Source organism: Phyllosticta citriasiana (assembly GCF_038021145.1).
Source record: "Phyllosticta citriasiana strain CBS 120426 chromosome Unknown IWZ02scaffold_3, whole genome shotgun sequence".
In the NCBI taxonomy this organism is placed as follows: Eukaryota; Fungi; Ascomycota; class Dothideomycetes; order Botryosphaeriales; family Phyllostictaceae; genus Phyllosticta; species Phyllosticta citriasiana.
Genome location: NW_027117280.1, coordinates 1,354,563 through 1,369,324, shown reverse-complemented (window position 1 = coordinate 1,369,324; position 14,762 = coordinate 1,354,563). Strand labels below are relative to the sequence as shown.

The window sequence follows — 14,762 nt, the reverse complement described above, 5'->3', positions numbered from 1 at the left end:
TGGTAAAGGGTTGCCGTTGAGAGGCTGGACCGGGGAACGTGGTTGGCAAGGACGCCGAACGACGGTCTGGTATAGTACGGATGCTAGCAGTCGCGAACGGAGACGGAGAGATAGAGAGAGAGAGAGAGAGAGAGACAATGATGAGGATGTTTGATTGCTTGATGTGAAACGAGCACAGCAGGAGTGGAAGATTGTCTCGTCGATCACGCTTCATTCGACTGACTGTCTAAGACGAATGTCTGGCAGCGGAAGTGAGTAAGCGGCCAAAGTGAAAGTTGTGTCTTGCAGTGGTGAAGTAGACGAGATGCGAGAGAAACGGAACGAAGTAAGAGAAACGGCCATTATCCCTGCGTCTGACGTGGTGGATGCTTGCTGCTGGTGACTGGATGCTGCTTCCTTGCTGTCGCGTTCCGTCTCCGCGGCCGCCAGTCGATAATTCGCTGAATCCGATCGCCAAGCTGGACGCAACACTCAACAACACCTGCACCACCACCGCTCGCTCTCAGGAGTCGCAACCTCCTCGCCCATCACCACTCTCTTACCCTCGTCAGGACGCGCCTGATCCCCCGATTCTTCTCCGTCGCTCCCTCAACCTCGCCCACGCCGTTTCCTGGCCCTGAAACTTTCTCCAAACGCACTTTAACCCTCCCGCGCTCCGTCTTGGGCCCTCCAGCTTGGACGCCTCTTGTGCACCCCGCCAACAAGCCACAGACCCAGGGGAACACCTGCCAGCTCGGCCTCACCCATATCCGCCGTCGACTGAAGCCGCCTTGACATCACCTCTGGTCGCAGCTGCAAATGTCTGCCGTTGACCACGATCGCCCGGCCACGCCGACTTCTGCGCACTCTCGCCGGCGCACCTCCAGCATTGATTTCAACCGTTCCCCCAAAAGCCGCCGCTCTTCGGCTGCATACTCCCCCGTCGCGACCAGGCCCGTTCACGGTCTACACACCGCTACGAGCTACTCTGAGCTCAACGGAGATGCCGACGACTCCTTCACCCACAACGACGGCGGCGAACTAGGCAATCTCGCCGATGAGCTGGCTGACGCTGAGGAGGACGAGTATGACGAGGGCGAGATTGAATTGGTCGACGGGGATGCGTCCCTGAACAACCACTCCGAGAACCACCAGCAACCAGGCCCGCCGAATGGCCACGTACGTGAGCTTTCCCGCGAAAGCGCAGCTCTTCTCTCGCCCGCAACTGTTGCCATGAGCCCTGCAAAATCGCTGGCAGGCTCGAAACACCGCCGCAACCGTTCCCGCTACGACGGCTCTGACTACGGAAGTGAGAGCGACTTGGAAGCCAGCGATGGCATTTCCGCTGGGCTAGAAGCAAGGATGGCTGCAATCGAAAGTCTTGCGCGCCGGGGCACGGAAAACAACGGCAGCTCGACAGACGGCGTTATGCTGCGCGTAACGGAGCAGCTTCGCGATCTTGGAACTCAGGCAGGCGTCGAGAGCGCTGCTACAAGGTACGGATCTCTATCTAAAAATACATTGGGGGTTTTACTTCTACTGCAGTGTACTAACGTCAGCGCGCAACGTTGTAGGCTGATTACCGCCCATACCGCACTCAACTCGCATCTTACGCACCAGACGCGAATCCTTACCTCCCTCACCTCGTCCCTTTGCTCGCCCCTCGCTCCGTTTCCTTCGCCAGAAACGATCGACGCGCTGCTCCCCTTACTCGCTGACACGATTTCTTCGGTCCCCGATGCGCCTATGAAGCCTCTCCACCAGCTCACAACCCTCTCGAACCAGACCCACGACCTCCTCGACTCGCTTAGTTTTCTAGCTGACAGCCTGCACATGGGACGGCAGACTTCCAACCTTGCGCAAAGGCGACTGAAACTGGTGCGCGAGGCCATGGGCGAATGGAAGAGAGAAAATGAGCTCAGGGAAGAGGGCATTCGGTGGATTGAGCGCGGCGACTGGGACACGCGGTTGAAGGAGCGCCGCGTTGCAGGAGTCTGCAAGGACGTCGTGGGCGGATTCGAAGAGATATGCAACGGCTGGAGAGAAAGATTGGTGGCTGTGGGTAATGAAGAAGTGCCGGCTGCTTAAGCTGGGGTGAAGAGGCTGATGTTCTTTTATGCTTGGATTTCCACAATAGGCATCGACTTGGCGCCGGGGTCAAATTGACATTTCAAGAGGAGGATGTGGAAGCTTTTCATGGAGCTCAACTGCGAGGCCAAGAGGATTTGGCACCGCAAGCAGAGAGGGTACAGGATGGAGACTGTTACCAACGTCAGCTCCTCAGTCACCCAAGGTCGAAGCACCAGATCGCAGAGAACCGAGGCGCTTGAAAAGAGACGGATAGAATGACCACGGGTCCAGTGAACATCCACGTCAATACGAGCGGCCCTATTCATGGACATACCTTCACATTGGCGTTTTCTTCCTCCCTCCTTTTTTCACCGATGACCAGACATAGACCCCCTGACATACACATGTACTTATCATCACTTTTGTCTTTCCTTTCCTACGTACTGCGGTACGGATGAACCTTGATGGATGACTGGTTGGTTGGTTGGATGGATCGATGGACAGAGAACGGAAGGGGACTGGACCAGACCGGACACAAAACTGCTTGTCCCTACTATGTATTAAACTGACACCCCTTACATTTCTTTCTTATCAATAGTTTCAATTCCTTTTCTCCAAAGGTTTCCCTACACGTGTCTCTCTCATTTCTCTACTGTCTTTCTGAAGATGCACCAGAGTTGCTGCTGCTTCACGCTCGTCGTGTTAACTTTTGGCACCTGACTACTGCGTCACGGAGTGGTTCGTGAGCGGGTTGAGCTGCCTGCGCCACACCACCAGCGGATTAACGAACGCTGCCCCTTGCAATCTCATGCCACTCCGCACGGCAGACGCTGATGTGCCGAGGTATTCGTTTGCTGATCTCTACATGCCAATCTACAGACACCTGTGTCTTCACGGTCCGCTCTTGCGCATGCCTACTTACCTATGCACGGCCGTTGCTGACTGAGCAGCCGGCTTGCCGGGCGGTGTAGGTAGTTGACCGTCATGGCGTGGTGAGGTGACCTTTGGCGTGCCTGAGCCAGGCACGAACGAATCAAACGCCAGGAAAAGAGTCCGTCCGCATGGATGTACCTACGTGCCTATTTCCGGCTTGCCAGCAACTATTCCGTCTGTGCGAGCAAGCCGAGCAGGCGCTGCTGCTAAAAAAGTGCTGCAGCGCGCCTGAGGACCGCGGATCGTTGGACTTGGCGGTGCTCCTAGCCGTTGATGAGCCGCCTCATTGCTTTTTCCCCCTGGCGGATGGACAAACGTGGATAAGAGAGAGGGAGAGAAAGTCGTCATCGGGCCAACTAATGGAAGTCCCGTCTCTCTCCCGTCGTCGCTTGCTGCTCGCCTCGCCTCGTCTCCCGCGGGGCGGCCCAGCCAGCCTACGACGCCCGCTTCGCATCGCTGATTGGGAATGTCGACTGTTGAAAGCACGCGTGTGCGCGCAAATCGCGGCAGCGCATGGTGTGGCGGTGGCGGTGGTGGTGGGTAGTTGGTGTTTCCCGGAATCCGACTCCGATAGCCGCGCTGGACTGTGGGTGGACTGGACACGCGGCGCGAGGGTCGGCCTGAGCGCGCGCTCTTTCTTCACGCATGCTGGCTGGCAGGGTACCGGCCGGGAGGTACGCGCTGGGTCGAAAGTGGGTTCTGGAAGCCTCGGGGCTCGGACGGAGTGCAGAATGTGATTGATCGCTTTGTCGCAGGTTGATTTAATAATGCTGTTGGACAGCTGCGGAGTTGTTGTTGTCGACCGTCGTGGTCGTTGTGCTGTTGCTGTGCGGTGGGCTGATTGTGACCTCGACGCTGCTCTGATCATTGCTTTTGCTGGATCGTCTTGGGCGGCACAGCACAGCAGGAGGTAATTGGCCGCGGAGGACCGCTGGCCAGCGTGTTGCGGATTTGCGTTTGCTTTCCTCCAACAGGCTGCATTCTCCTTCGACGTGGTGTTGAAAGACCAGGCAGGGGGCTTTACCGGAAGCTGGCGCTGCGGTCAGGGGTTATTTTGTCGGAGCCAGGGGTTCGAGTCATTGCGCGCGACGTGGGTGGTTCAAGTTTCTGGCTGGCTCTGCGGGGTACGATGATCTTTAGTGGCACGGAGTGGCGGTCAGGCATACAGGATGGTGAATGAAAAGAGATGGATTGACAGGAGAGGAGAGGAGGGTTAGGAATGACGTGAAATGTTGGAAGTTCGAAGGTGAATCAAAGACAAGCCATGCAATCGATGATGTGAGAAAATCGGAAGAGTGGAAGAATTCAACATGCTTGTTGCGATGAAGCCATAATGTTGTGAAAAGATGGCTGCTAAGCTCGAAATTACAGTGCGGGGTATGTTGCCAATAGATGCCTCCTCTTGCGCCGTTCCATCCAAAAACCACACCTTGAAATGCTCCTCTTTCTCTCAAAGCTTAGCAACAGGTCCAAGGTTGACCTTGCCGTGCTCACAGGTGTAGCAAATCTCACCACCCGATCCGTCGGCCTTCTCTGGGTTCCACTTTCTCATAACGGCGCGGCAGAGACCAAGTTTCTTGCCCAATGAGGTGACCTCGCACTCGACTCGGGCGTATTCGCCCTCGGGGATCGGCTTGAGATAGGTGCAGTTGAGAGTGCGGCTGACGCTGCCCAACTCCCACCAGTTCTCCTTCGCCTGTGCGGTGAGGGCAAAAGATGTGAGCATGTCGAAGATGGTTGCCACGGCACCGCCGTGAAGGTTGTAGCCCGAGTTGATCAGCTCGGGAACCACCTTGAGCTTCCACACGGCGTAGCAGAGCGGCTTCGACTTGTCCTTCGCATTCTTCTCGCGGACTTCGCACTCGACGAGTTCTATGTTCTTGATAACGGGAGTGTCCCAGAACTGGTAGGGTGTTGGTATTCATTCCGGGTTCGTTACGGCGGGAGGCGCACCTTGTAGTCTGCTCGTCCTTCGACATACTTCGTAAACTCCTGCGCGCGCTCCCAGGGAGTTTTCCTGATGTCGGTGTTAAAGCTTGAATCGTAGGCGGCCATGATGATGAAAGTCTCGCTGGATAGCGGAGAGGAAGCGCCGCAGCGCCGGGGTATATAAATCATACCTACATCATTTTTTTTTTGAATCGCCGTGATACGCCCGACTCAGGGGGTGGATACAGACAATGACCGATAATGGAGCAAAGCGGTACCGTAGACCACAAGTTCTGGCTAGGCGACGCAGTCGTATGAGTCGCGATCGGAAGCTTCCCCACCAGGCGCCAGGGTGCCGAGGTGAAGGTTGGCTCGTCGGCCCGATGCTCGCGTGGTTGGATGGTGACGCCACACTCTGGCAACCGCCTCCCACTATGTTGGCTGTGTCCGTGGCTGGTGCGTCTCTTATCGATAAACCCAAACATCCTCCGCTGTGGCCGGGCAGCTTGGTTGAGCTCCCCGATCATCACAGCTCCACACCCTCCGCATCCTCTCTCCGCTCCTAGCGCCATGGCTCCAAACGTCGAGGATTCGCCTTTCTTCAAGGATGCCAAGACTCAAGGACGAACCATCACAAGAGGTGAGTTGTTTCGCTGTCCCACTGTCACAAGTCTAACGTCTGCCTTCAGATCCACCCAAATTCGACTTTGAATCCTACATTGCCAACTATGAAGGTATGTGCTCGAGACTCAGTCACCTCCACCACTGGTTAACAATTGTTCCATCATGCCAGGCCGCACGCGAATGGAGCGCCTCCATCACATCGGCATCACGTCCACCTACCTCTCAATCGACGCTCTGCGTACCGCCATCACCGAAGCGAAGTATGGCCAGGACGTAGATATGTACAACACTCTCACAGACCGCTTACACACCATCGATCCCGACGACCCACTCGGCGTACCAGACACTGCTTGGTTGGAACGCAAGACGAAGGAAGTCAAGGCAGAAATGGACAGTCTAGAGCAGCAGCTCAAGCAATACAAGAACAATCTGATCAAGGAGAGCATACGGGTATGTGCACTTGTACACGAGGTTGACGTCGTCACTGACGCAGGAAGATGGGCTATGACGACTTGGGTCGCTTCTACACCAGCATTGGCGAACACAACTCGGCCATGAAGGCGTTTGCACGCGAGCGCGACTACTGCACCAGTACTCAGCACGTCGCCGATATGTCTTTGAAGCATATATACTCTGGCATTCAACAGCGCAGCTGGACCAGCGTCCACTCCAACGTGTCCAAAATCCAGCCCATGTCTCTCAAGCCTGAAGAAAAGGCCAGGTTGGAACCCATCTGCAACGCCGTCATGGGGCTCAGCCATCTTGCTTCGGGAAACTTTGACAATGCCGCGAGGCGATTCTTGTTAGTCAACAAATCTTACATGTTCACGGACCCACAAGCAGGAATCGCGTGGCAACGCCATGTGTTGACTGGTAACGACATTGCCGTGTACGGCGGTCTCTGCGCTTTGGCATCCATGGACCGCTCTGAGCTGCAAAGGAACGTTCTTGAAAACAGCGACTTCCGCGAATTCCTGGAACTGGAGCCGCATGTGCGTCGTGCCATAAGCCTGTTCTGCGGCAGCAAATACACACAGTGCTTGGAGATCTTGGAGGCTTACCGCACCGACTACCTCCTCGACCTTTATCTCTATCCTCACGTAAAGGACTTGTACAGCCAAGTTCGCAGCAAGAGTATCGTCCAGTACTTCATTCCCTTTAGCTGCGTGACCCTTGACGAGATGGGCAAAGCATTCGCTTCGACAGGAGGGGTGTCCATTGAAGACGAGCTTGTGGAGATGATTCAGCGGGGCGTTCTGAATGCACGCATCGATCTTGTTGAAAGGGTGAGGACTCGTGCTTTCCGTGTCCTTGGTCAATGTAGCTAACAGCATCCAGCTACTTGTGTCTCCTCTCACGAACCAACGTACGGAAGTCCACACCGCCGCCCTCAAAATGGCACAGGAGTACGAGTACTCCCTTCGGCTTCGTCTTGTTCGTATTGCAATGCTCAACGAGGGCATCATCGTTCGTCAGCCACAGCCTCAAGGCCAAAACTTCGATCAGCATGGGAACGGTGTCAATCCTGATCCAATGGCGTACCCACCTGCGATGATGAGGGAAGAGACTTCTTGATTGGCAATAGATGGGTTGCATGAGAAATGAGATACATGATCATATCCGGCGTTGCTGTTGCAAGTCATGGGCATGGGTGGGTCTTTTCGATTGACTTGTTTCACAGAGCACTGACGGAAGATTTCTAGAACGGAGTCTGGCATGCTGGAGGTAGATAGTGATCGCATAGGAAGTCTTCGAGCAACATCTCTGCAAACTCTTCAAAAGCTTCCAGGGATTCTCATTTGGGCTCGGGTTGCTGAGGATTAGTCCAGCCCTATTTCGTAATCCAAATTCTCTTTGCAACGGTTGCTTCTGTTTGTGGTAGAATCTTTCCCGTGTTACCTCATCTCTTTCATTCAGCGAGAGATCACGGTTCCAGAGAAAGTATGTGTTGGACGGACAAGAGAGACTGATACTGACTACCTACAGAGTAGCCATCGAAGCGGCGTCGAAAAGCAGCCTCTGATCGAGTCTAAACCACAAAATCCTTGCACGGCTCGAAATATTCTCGGGCAATATCGTTCTGCTCCTTGCGAATGACCACACGCTCAATCTTTAGCTTGTCTGCCACCGCAAACTTGCCGCCATGGTCACCCAATGTCGTCGCAGCTCGATTGAACCTTTCATGGTCAGTGTGGACCGCAAATTCGAGCGTAGGAAATCCGATCCTGTTGGGGCTCACTGTCTTGGTGCCAGACGTGTACCACAAGACAGCAGCAGCCATCGCAAGCAGCACGACCGACATACCGATGAAGAGGGCGAATGATATACGGCGCGCGATGATCTGCCACGACATGACGGAAACGTCGACCTGGGTATACATTGAGGCGGGCAGACCTTCGCGCGGAGTGGTGAGGTTCCATGCATCGTCGTGGGCGCCGAGCGAGTTGACGTTGAAGGACTCCAGTGCGACGGCAAGAAAGCGCCGGAAGAGACGCTTCTCCAGACCTTTGGCCACAGAGCTATCGTTGACGGGCAGCGATGTTACCGCATACGTTGCGAGAAAAGGCGATGGTGGCAGAGCGGCGGTAGAAAAAGAAGGACGTGGCGAACGAGAGAGATTCCATCCAGCGGCGGTCCGAGAGGCACGACTGATTCCACTGCTGCGAGACGGGGCAGTACGCTGTGCCAAAGATGAGCTCGTGCTTGGTGCCGACACCGGCGCACCACAAGGCCGCTGCCGCTGCACCGCCCAGCGCGAAGCACTTGCCGAACTTGCGAAGGCTCTCCAGGTCGCCCACTTCACCGCATTCAACCTGGTAGCTCTGGACTTCAGGCACGACGTGGGCTGTCGCGTCAGAGTGCCGGACAAGGTCGTCGGGGGCGTTACCTGGGTCCAGCCGCCGGTCATCAGGTACGACTCCTCGCATGCCCGCCATTGCGTCGCGTCTAAGGGGTCCCAGCAATGGCCATATCCGCGAGAAAGAGGCGAGACGGGAATGTTAAACCGGCTGTGCTAGTTCGGATCCGTCATGTGCGACATGAGTGCGCCATCTTCCCCGTGACCGACAATTCTTGGGCGATAGAGGCGTTTGAAATCGGCCAGGCCTGCGCACGCGTCATAAGATGACTTGTTAAAGAAGACGGGCTTGATGGCGATGTCGCCCATGATGATGACGGCAGGTAAAGGGATTGCCAAGATCAGGACGAGGCGCCAGAAACTCAGCATCTTGTCTTTCCAGCCGGCGCTTAGGAATAGGCGCAACAGCCCCCAATGTGCCTGTTCCCGGGTCGAGGCCAGACTGACTCCGCCGGGTCGTGACGCCAACGTCCACTGGAGGTCCTCCACCAGCATGATGCCGAGCGCCAGCATGGATAGGTGCAGGATCTCGGTCATGATACGCAGGACAAAAATGGTGCGAGAGGAGGATGACCGGAAGATATCCCGTCGCATCATTGCCGCGACGGAGCCGCTGGTGTAGAGAGCAATCAATGCAGTGATGCCCATCGACAAGACCAAAAGAAACCAAGCGAGTACGTTCCCGTTCTTTCGCGGTCTCGGCTTCAAAGGCTCCACATGGCAATCATCATCTGCCGGGTCCTGCTCAAGCCATTGCGTAAGTAGAATGCCTCAGAAGCTGAAAATGATTCAGAGAAGACAGCTTGCCATTCCTGCCGGCATCACTATAATAGTAGTCGAGTACATGTGCGGCACGGCCTCGCGCAGGACTTCCCCATCACCGAGCAGGCGACCCCGGACGCTCCCAGCACGCAGGTCCATCTTGGCATCCTCCGGCCGGAGCTCATGACACCACAGCCTCTGATCCAGCGCATGCCGAATCGTATGGCGAGCCTGTGCGATTCTGATTCCCTTTTCGAAAGAGACGAGGAGCGTTTCAGGTTCGCGCGAGAACGAGTGGACTAAGACCAGGTAGCGATCTTCCCTTTCGTACGGCGAAGACATGGTTGCAAAGTGCGACAACTACTCCCAAAAGAACGTGAGGAGAGGTGCGACTGTTGACAAGGCGAGGTGTTGGAAGAGCGGAAAAAAGGGAGGAAAGGAGGGTACAACTGAAAGAGCTCAACGTCATACTGATTTCTGTAGATGTTGAAGGAAAGGTTCTGTAATTTGGGTGTTTGGGCGGGTGGTATAGCCAGCTCACGTACCATGGTGTTTAGCGCGTCCAGGCGCAGGTAAGAGCGCGGTCTCTTTTTGACGCGAAGGACCGTATCGATTAAGGGTAGTCCTGCCATTACTTCGCTGTCCTTTTGTGAACAAGACCCTTCAAGCAGACTTAAAGGCCGGTGGAAGTGTCGAGGGGATTTTGTCCCGCTTACTTGCCATCGCTAACACTCCCTTCAGATTCGTCGACCCCTCCACTCCTGGAATCATGATTCAAAAAAGTCACGACATCGAGTGCATCCCCCAAAGACATAAAAGTCTCCATACTCCGTCCACCAGCTTTGATTGAAGCGGCGCTGCCTTAAAATGTCGACACACTCTTGGTATCCAATGCGATTCAACAGCGAAATCGTGATGGCTGACCAACACGTCTTTCTTTCTCTTGGCTCTTTGCGGATGCAACCTCGAGAATGGAGGTATAGATGCGTCTTAATCCTAGGATGATCTTGCCTAGTAAGCAGCCATACCTGTTAGCCGCTTAGCTATACGCACACACACGGGGGTGTCTTTCTCTGCATGAAATGTCGAATTGAGCTTTAAATTAGACAACAACATTAGTAACATCTTCAAAAAAACAGTGCATCGGGCCCGCAGCCTATGACACCACAAAATTGAAGTCTCGATTCCTTGGCTGCTTGTCGTTGTCGCAAAAACGAATAGTCTCTTTGCATTCATGGCAACTTTTTGGCTGGTGCAAGCGGAAGACCGCCATTGAGCGTCCGTTGAGCAATCAGATTCCTACTTTCTCCAGTCACAGTGACGTTTTGAAATTAGGTTTTCAGCTACGACCGGAACTTTATGCGTCAGTGGGCACAGGATATGGTACTGGAAGCAATTGTATTTGAAGGTACAGTGTTGCTACTCCCATATGTCAGCAATCCATCACGAAACGGGTTGGTGGTGTAGTGGTAACATACGCTGCGGCTACTGTCGTTCCCGCAGCAAGTCCTAGGTTCAATTCCTGGCCAACCTGCTGGCCGTAAACGTTTTGTAGGGCGATTTTCTTTTTTGCTTTCCTCGTTAGAAGTGTGGTAGCGATGCACGCCCCTGGATTGCGCGCCTGTGGTTCAAGGGTGACCAACGAACGTCACTTCCAAAGCATGCTAGAACAGTTCAGTACAGGGGGCAGGACTGTTGTTTGTGAGTCGCTGTGCACTAGGAGGTGCGTTCATTGGGTTGTGCAAGAGCTTCGGGAGAGATTCTGTTGATTGACCGCGCCGGCAGGCAATCCCTTTGTCCTGGAGATGCAGACGCCGTCACGATCATTCGACCCTTGTCGGCAATCACTGGGTCTTTCCATACAACGGCCATACCGTCTGTTGTTCGCACAGTCATAACAGCAAGTTTCCAAACAGCTATAAAGCAACCTTTGCCACGCTTCTCGTCAAGCGACAAATCCACAACTTCGCAAGCTGCATCTGAGACCAAGTTTGCCCACTCAACCGAAGATCTTGACTCTTATAGTCAACCTAGCAAACCGGCGACCCCAGAAGGTTTTCCCACAATGCCGTTGTTTCGCCGCACTTCCAGTGTCGCCGACGGCAAACTCGACTCATCCACCAAGCACTACCCCTCTAAGGAGCAACTTCAATACTGGTCCATCCACTCCAATCACCACACCAGGGGAATGAGTGGCTCTCTTCTGGGATCTCGATACTTGCCACCCACAAGATCTATCTGCTCCACCTACTCTGACGAAGAGTTCATCACGCAACGCCCATACTGCAGTCCAGGCAGCCCGCTGCCCTTCTCCATCTACAACTTTATTGCGCCACGAGCCAAGACTGCCGCGCAATCGCCATCATCCACCAAGACCCCTAGCGACATGGACGGACCGTTGGTCACAGCGACATCAGTAGAGCAGAGCGTCTCCGCATCATCTGCTCATAACGCGTCTCTCGCCAGCCGGCACGACGGCCAGCCCCTTCCCAAACCCGGGCAGCCGAAGCCAGCGCCAAACCCCAAGCCGCAGAACCCCAATCAAAACGACGATCCATTCCTCTGCGTAGTCTGCTCGCTCGTGCCTGTCGAAGAAGTCCAAGCCAACGAACCGCAGCATCAGGAACACGAGAAGCGGCAGGAGCAGCCGGCGTCCATCTCCGACGATGGCGCCCGCGACAGCGAGTGGGATCGCGCGAGCTTGCCAGACTCCGATTCCGATTTTGGCGCCAAGTCTCGCTGCTCCATGGTTTGTTCCTGCTACTCATGCTACTCCGGCTACACTGGCTGCACCGACTCCGAGGGCAGCGTAACCATGTCTGAGACTTCGACGCTGGCGTTTTTGGATGATGATGAGGAGGAAGAAGAAGAAGAAGAAGAAGAAGAGTTTCCAGAAGAAGGCGAAAGCAGCCATGGAGCCGTGCAAGTCAAGCCGCACCGCGGAAGTGGCGACGGTCAAGCCAACGATGACGGCATCGACGACGTCCATTCCTTCCACTCTGCGTCTTGTGAGGGCTGGGTCGACGTAGCGGAGCCATTGCAGCAATTCCATCAATGCGACCGACGTGAGGAGGAGCGAGCTCTGCCATGGCCGTCTTGCGGTCTAACCTCGTACAGCCGCGATTTTTCGCCGCCGCCGCCGCCGCCTCCGCCACCCAGCTCTCCTCGTCGACACGGCCGCGGAAGTGATGGCAAGATGCTGCGTAAGAAGATCAAATCGCTGTGGAAGAGAAATCGCCATGGAGGAGTGGATAGAGATATGAACTAGGGGGAAGGGATGCGCCAGGGGACAGGGGGTCAGTGACGACGGGTAGGGGCGGCGACATTGCGGGGAGCAGGAATCAATGGGGGCAAATTGAAGGTTCTAACAGGCGAAGCCGGTGCTGCGGGGAGTGATTGGTTGCCTGGATGGTTGATTTGAAAACACAAAGTCTTTCTTCGCCGCGGCGATGGTTGATCAGGGGAAGGATTAACCACACTGCTTGTCAAAGGCAGGAAAGTGCCTCAATGGATGTTCGAGCAACACAACAACTGAAGATTTTTGTGGAGTGAACAAGTCAGCACGCAGGAGGCAGACCCATCAAGCCTTGAGCCAATCGTGGAGTGGAGACGGCAAAGTTTATCTGTTTGTTTACCTGTTTACTTTGTTTATTATTCTCGACCAACAACAGTTTTCGCCACGCTGCTCTGCTCTCCTGTCCACTATTTCATCTCCGCACCTCAGTAGTCACAACGAGCCCCACGCAGAGGCCCTATGCCCATATATCATCAAGGCCACACCTTCAGCCCTCCCCTTGCCCACGGTAGTCTTGCCCTGCCTTTCCGTACCGCAGCGCATCGCAACGCCCCGTGCCGCACCGCACCGCACCGTTTGCAACCCCCCCCCGTCCCCTCCCTCCCTCCTCCGTTCCTGCATCCGCTCCGCATTCATCTATCTATCCATGTAGCTAGATAGACAGACGGATACGCGGCCGGCTGGTCGGCTGGACGGGAGGGCGGGCGGACGCGTTGTGTTTGTGTACATACGGTGCATCCCAATCCCGCGTCCACCACCACACCCCACCACACCATCGGCCAGTGCCGCCCTGCCCCGCGCCGTGTCGCGTTGCGCGTTGGGCGCGCGTCGTGCCGACTTGCCTGGTTCGTCTGAACAGAACTGATTGACGACTCGCTTGGCCGCCCGCTCGCTCGCTCCCGTGCCGTGCGTGCGTGTGTGCGTGCGAGGGCTTTCTGTCTATGTGCGGTTGAGGCGCACGCCTGTCTGTGGGCAGAGGTTGTGGAGGTTGTGGGGTGTAGAAGCGCTGCGATGGGCAGGGGGGGAGTGGTGCATGTGCCAGCATGGCGAGGTGGATTCGGGAAGAGAGGGTAGTGATGGGGAGGAATGCCGCTGGAACAATGTGTCTGCGTTGGCGTGTATTATGTCTTGCTATTTCCTTATTCTCCTTTTCTGATTTGTTGTGTAGGGGAAATAGTGAGGAATTGAAGCGATAAAATAGATTCAGTAAGAAAGCAGGATGTTTAGTTGTAAGTAAGTGGATAAGTAGAGAATCAAGCGCAGTCCTTTGGATGTTATGTGCGTGCGGGTGTATATACAAGCGCCTCGACGTCATTCCGTCAAATGAAAGTGGTGGAAGCACCAAGCAGCACATGGAATGGAACGCATTAGCAGCCCCGCCAATAATATTGAGACAACAACGACGGAAGGAAGCAAAAGTGGCAGCGGGCACGAGGGATCTGATGGGAAGGCCGGGAAAGGGGGTTGGTTGGTTGATTGGATGGTCATGTGCGCCACGCATGCTGTGCATGCACATACAAATGCAGGGGAAGCGGGAAGCAAGCGTCTGAGTAGCGCAGCTATTGTCTGATGCCGAGGGACAGGTAAGTTGGAGAAGGGCTAGAATGTCGAAAGAAGGCAGGGAAGGGGAGAGGTTTGCGCTTCATGAGTCGGCGGAAAAAGTATCCAATTGTCAATAGTGTATTACAGCGATCAATTAAGCCTAGTGGAGAAATATCGAAGCAAAAGAAGGATGGGAAAGGTGATGTGCGAGTTTGAAGGGCGCCGCAACACTATCCTGCCGTGCTGTATGCAGGTGCGCTGTGCTGCGTGCGCTCCTTCGCGCGTTGCGGGCCGCGATGAGGATTGCAAGGGGCTGGCTTGCACTTTGCGTGTGCGATAGGAAGAGTCTTGTGGTAGAGTGGGGAACAATGGTAAGACCGCTCTGTGTAGCAAGAAAGAAGAAAAATAGGGGCGAAGTATCCAGAGCTCTGAATCAGGTGGTGTCTTTTTAGGGTGTGGGGCGTGGGAGAGCCCGATCCAGAAGCAAGAAGACGCGAAGAGAAGCGCAGATCAGACTGCCCGGGGGAATGGGAGTGGACGTGTGGAGAAGACCAGAAAAGCGGAGGAAGATCTAACAACCTTCTTTCTGTTCAACGGTTCGCCGGCTAAAGTTATTCGCGACTTGCCTACTTTTGTGGCCTTGCTACGGCCACACTCTATACATACCCAGTTACTTTGTGGACGCAACCTACCTTTGGCACGTCTCATGACGCCGAATATTTGTTCGGTCTCGGTATAGCAGCCCACTGGTGGGTTGCCCTCTCCCACGAA

General features: G+C 55.0%; 6 protein-coding genes and 1 non-coding gene across 7 annotated transcripts; 4 read left to right on the top strand and 3 right to left on the bottom strand.

Annotated features, from left to right (window-relative positions):
• Nucleotides 1-798: 798 nt before the first annotated feature.
• On the top strand, nucleotides 799-2,067 carry IWZ02DRAFT_488273 (uncharacterized protein; the record flags this gene model as incomplete). Its single annotated transcript, XM_066769448.1, has 2 exons — nucleotides 799-1,475; nucleotides 1,554-2,067. 2 exons carry the CDS (start codon nucleotides 799-801, stop codon nucleotides 2,065-2,067), a joined length of 1,191 nt encoding a protein of 396 aa, XP_066625313.1.
• Nucleotides 2,068-4,234: 2,167 nt separating this feature from the next.
• IWZ02DRAFT_182417 (uncharacterized protein) lies at nucleotides 4,235-5,303 on the bottom strand. Its single transcript, XM_066762314.1, has 3 exons — nucleotides 5,107-5,303; nucleotides 4,962-4,999; nucleotides 4,235-4,851 (listed from the first exon to the last, which is right to left on the bottom strand). The coding sequence occupies exons 1-3, from the start codon at nucleotides 5,109-5,111 to the stop codon at nucleotides 4,433-4,435; spliced, it is 462 nt and encodes a 153-aa protein (XP_066625312.1). The 5' UTR covers nucleotides 5,112-5,303; the 3' UTR covers nucleotides 4,235-4,432.
• Nucleotides 5,304-5,481: 178 nt separating this feature from the next.
• Nucleotides 5,482-7,110, top strand: IWZ02DRAFT_372657 (26S proteasome subunit RPN7-domain-containing protein; the record flags this gene model as incomplete). The annotated part of the gene is made up of 5 exons (XM_066764648.1): nucleotides 5,482-5,551; nucleotides 5,601-5,645; nucleotides 5,705-5,985; nucleotides 6,033-6,821; nucleotides 6,874-7,110. The coding sequence occupies 5 exons, from the start codon at nucleotides 5,482-5,484 to the stop codon at nucleotides 7,108-7,110; spliced, it is 1,422 nt and encodes a 473-aa protein (XP_066625311.1).
• Nucleotides 7,111-7,564: 454 nt separating this feature from the next.
• On the bottom strand, nucleotides 7,565-8,471 carry IWZ02DRAFT_430837 (uncharacterized protein; the record flags this gene model as incomplete). The annotated part of the gene is made up of 2 exons (XM_066766112.1): nucleotides 7,565-8,195; nucleotides 8,260-8,471. The coding sequence occupies 2 exons, from the start codon at nucleotides 8,469-8,471 to the stop codon at nucleotides 7,565-7,567; spliced, it is 843 nt and encodes a 280-aa protein (XP_066625310.1).
• Nucleotides 8,472-8,548: 77 nt separating this feature from the next.
• IWZ02DRAFT_488269 (uncharacterized protein) lies at nucleotides 8,549-9,496 on the bottom strand (the record flags this gene model as incomplete). The annotated part of the gene is made up of 2 exons (XM_066769447.1): nucleotides 8,549-9,133; nucleotides 9,218-9,496. The coding sequence occupies 2 exons, from the start codon at nucleotides 9,494-9,496 to the stop codon at nucleotides 8,549-8,551; spliced, it is 864 nt and encodes a 287-aa protein (XP_066625309.1).
• Nucleotides 9,497-10,606: 1,110 nt separating this feature from the next.
• On the top strand, nucleotides 10,607-10,688 carry IWZ02DRAFT_t32. Its single transcript has one exon. It is a non-coding gene; the product is annotated as a tRNA-Ser (tRNA).
• A 249-nt stretch (nucleotides 10,689-10,937) lies between these two features.
• IWZ02DRAFT_514520 (uncharacterized protein) lies at nucleotides 10,938-12,689 on the top strand (the record flags this gene model as incomplete). Its single annotated transcript, XM_066770615.1, has 1 exon — nucleotides 10,938-12,689. A coding segment is annotated over one exon (1,485 nt), but the record flags the coding sequence as incomplete, so codon positions are not given.
• Nucleotides 12,690-14,762: the final 2,073 nt, after the last annotated feature.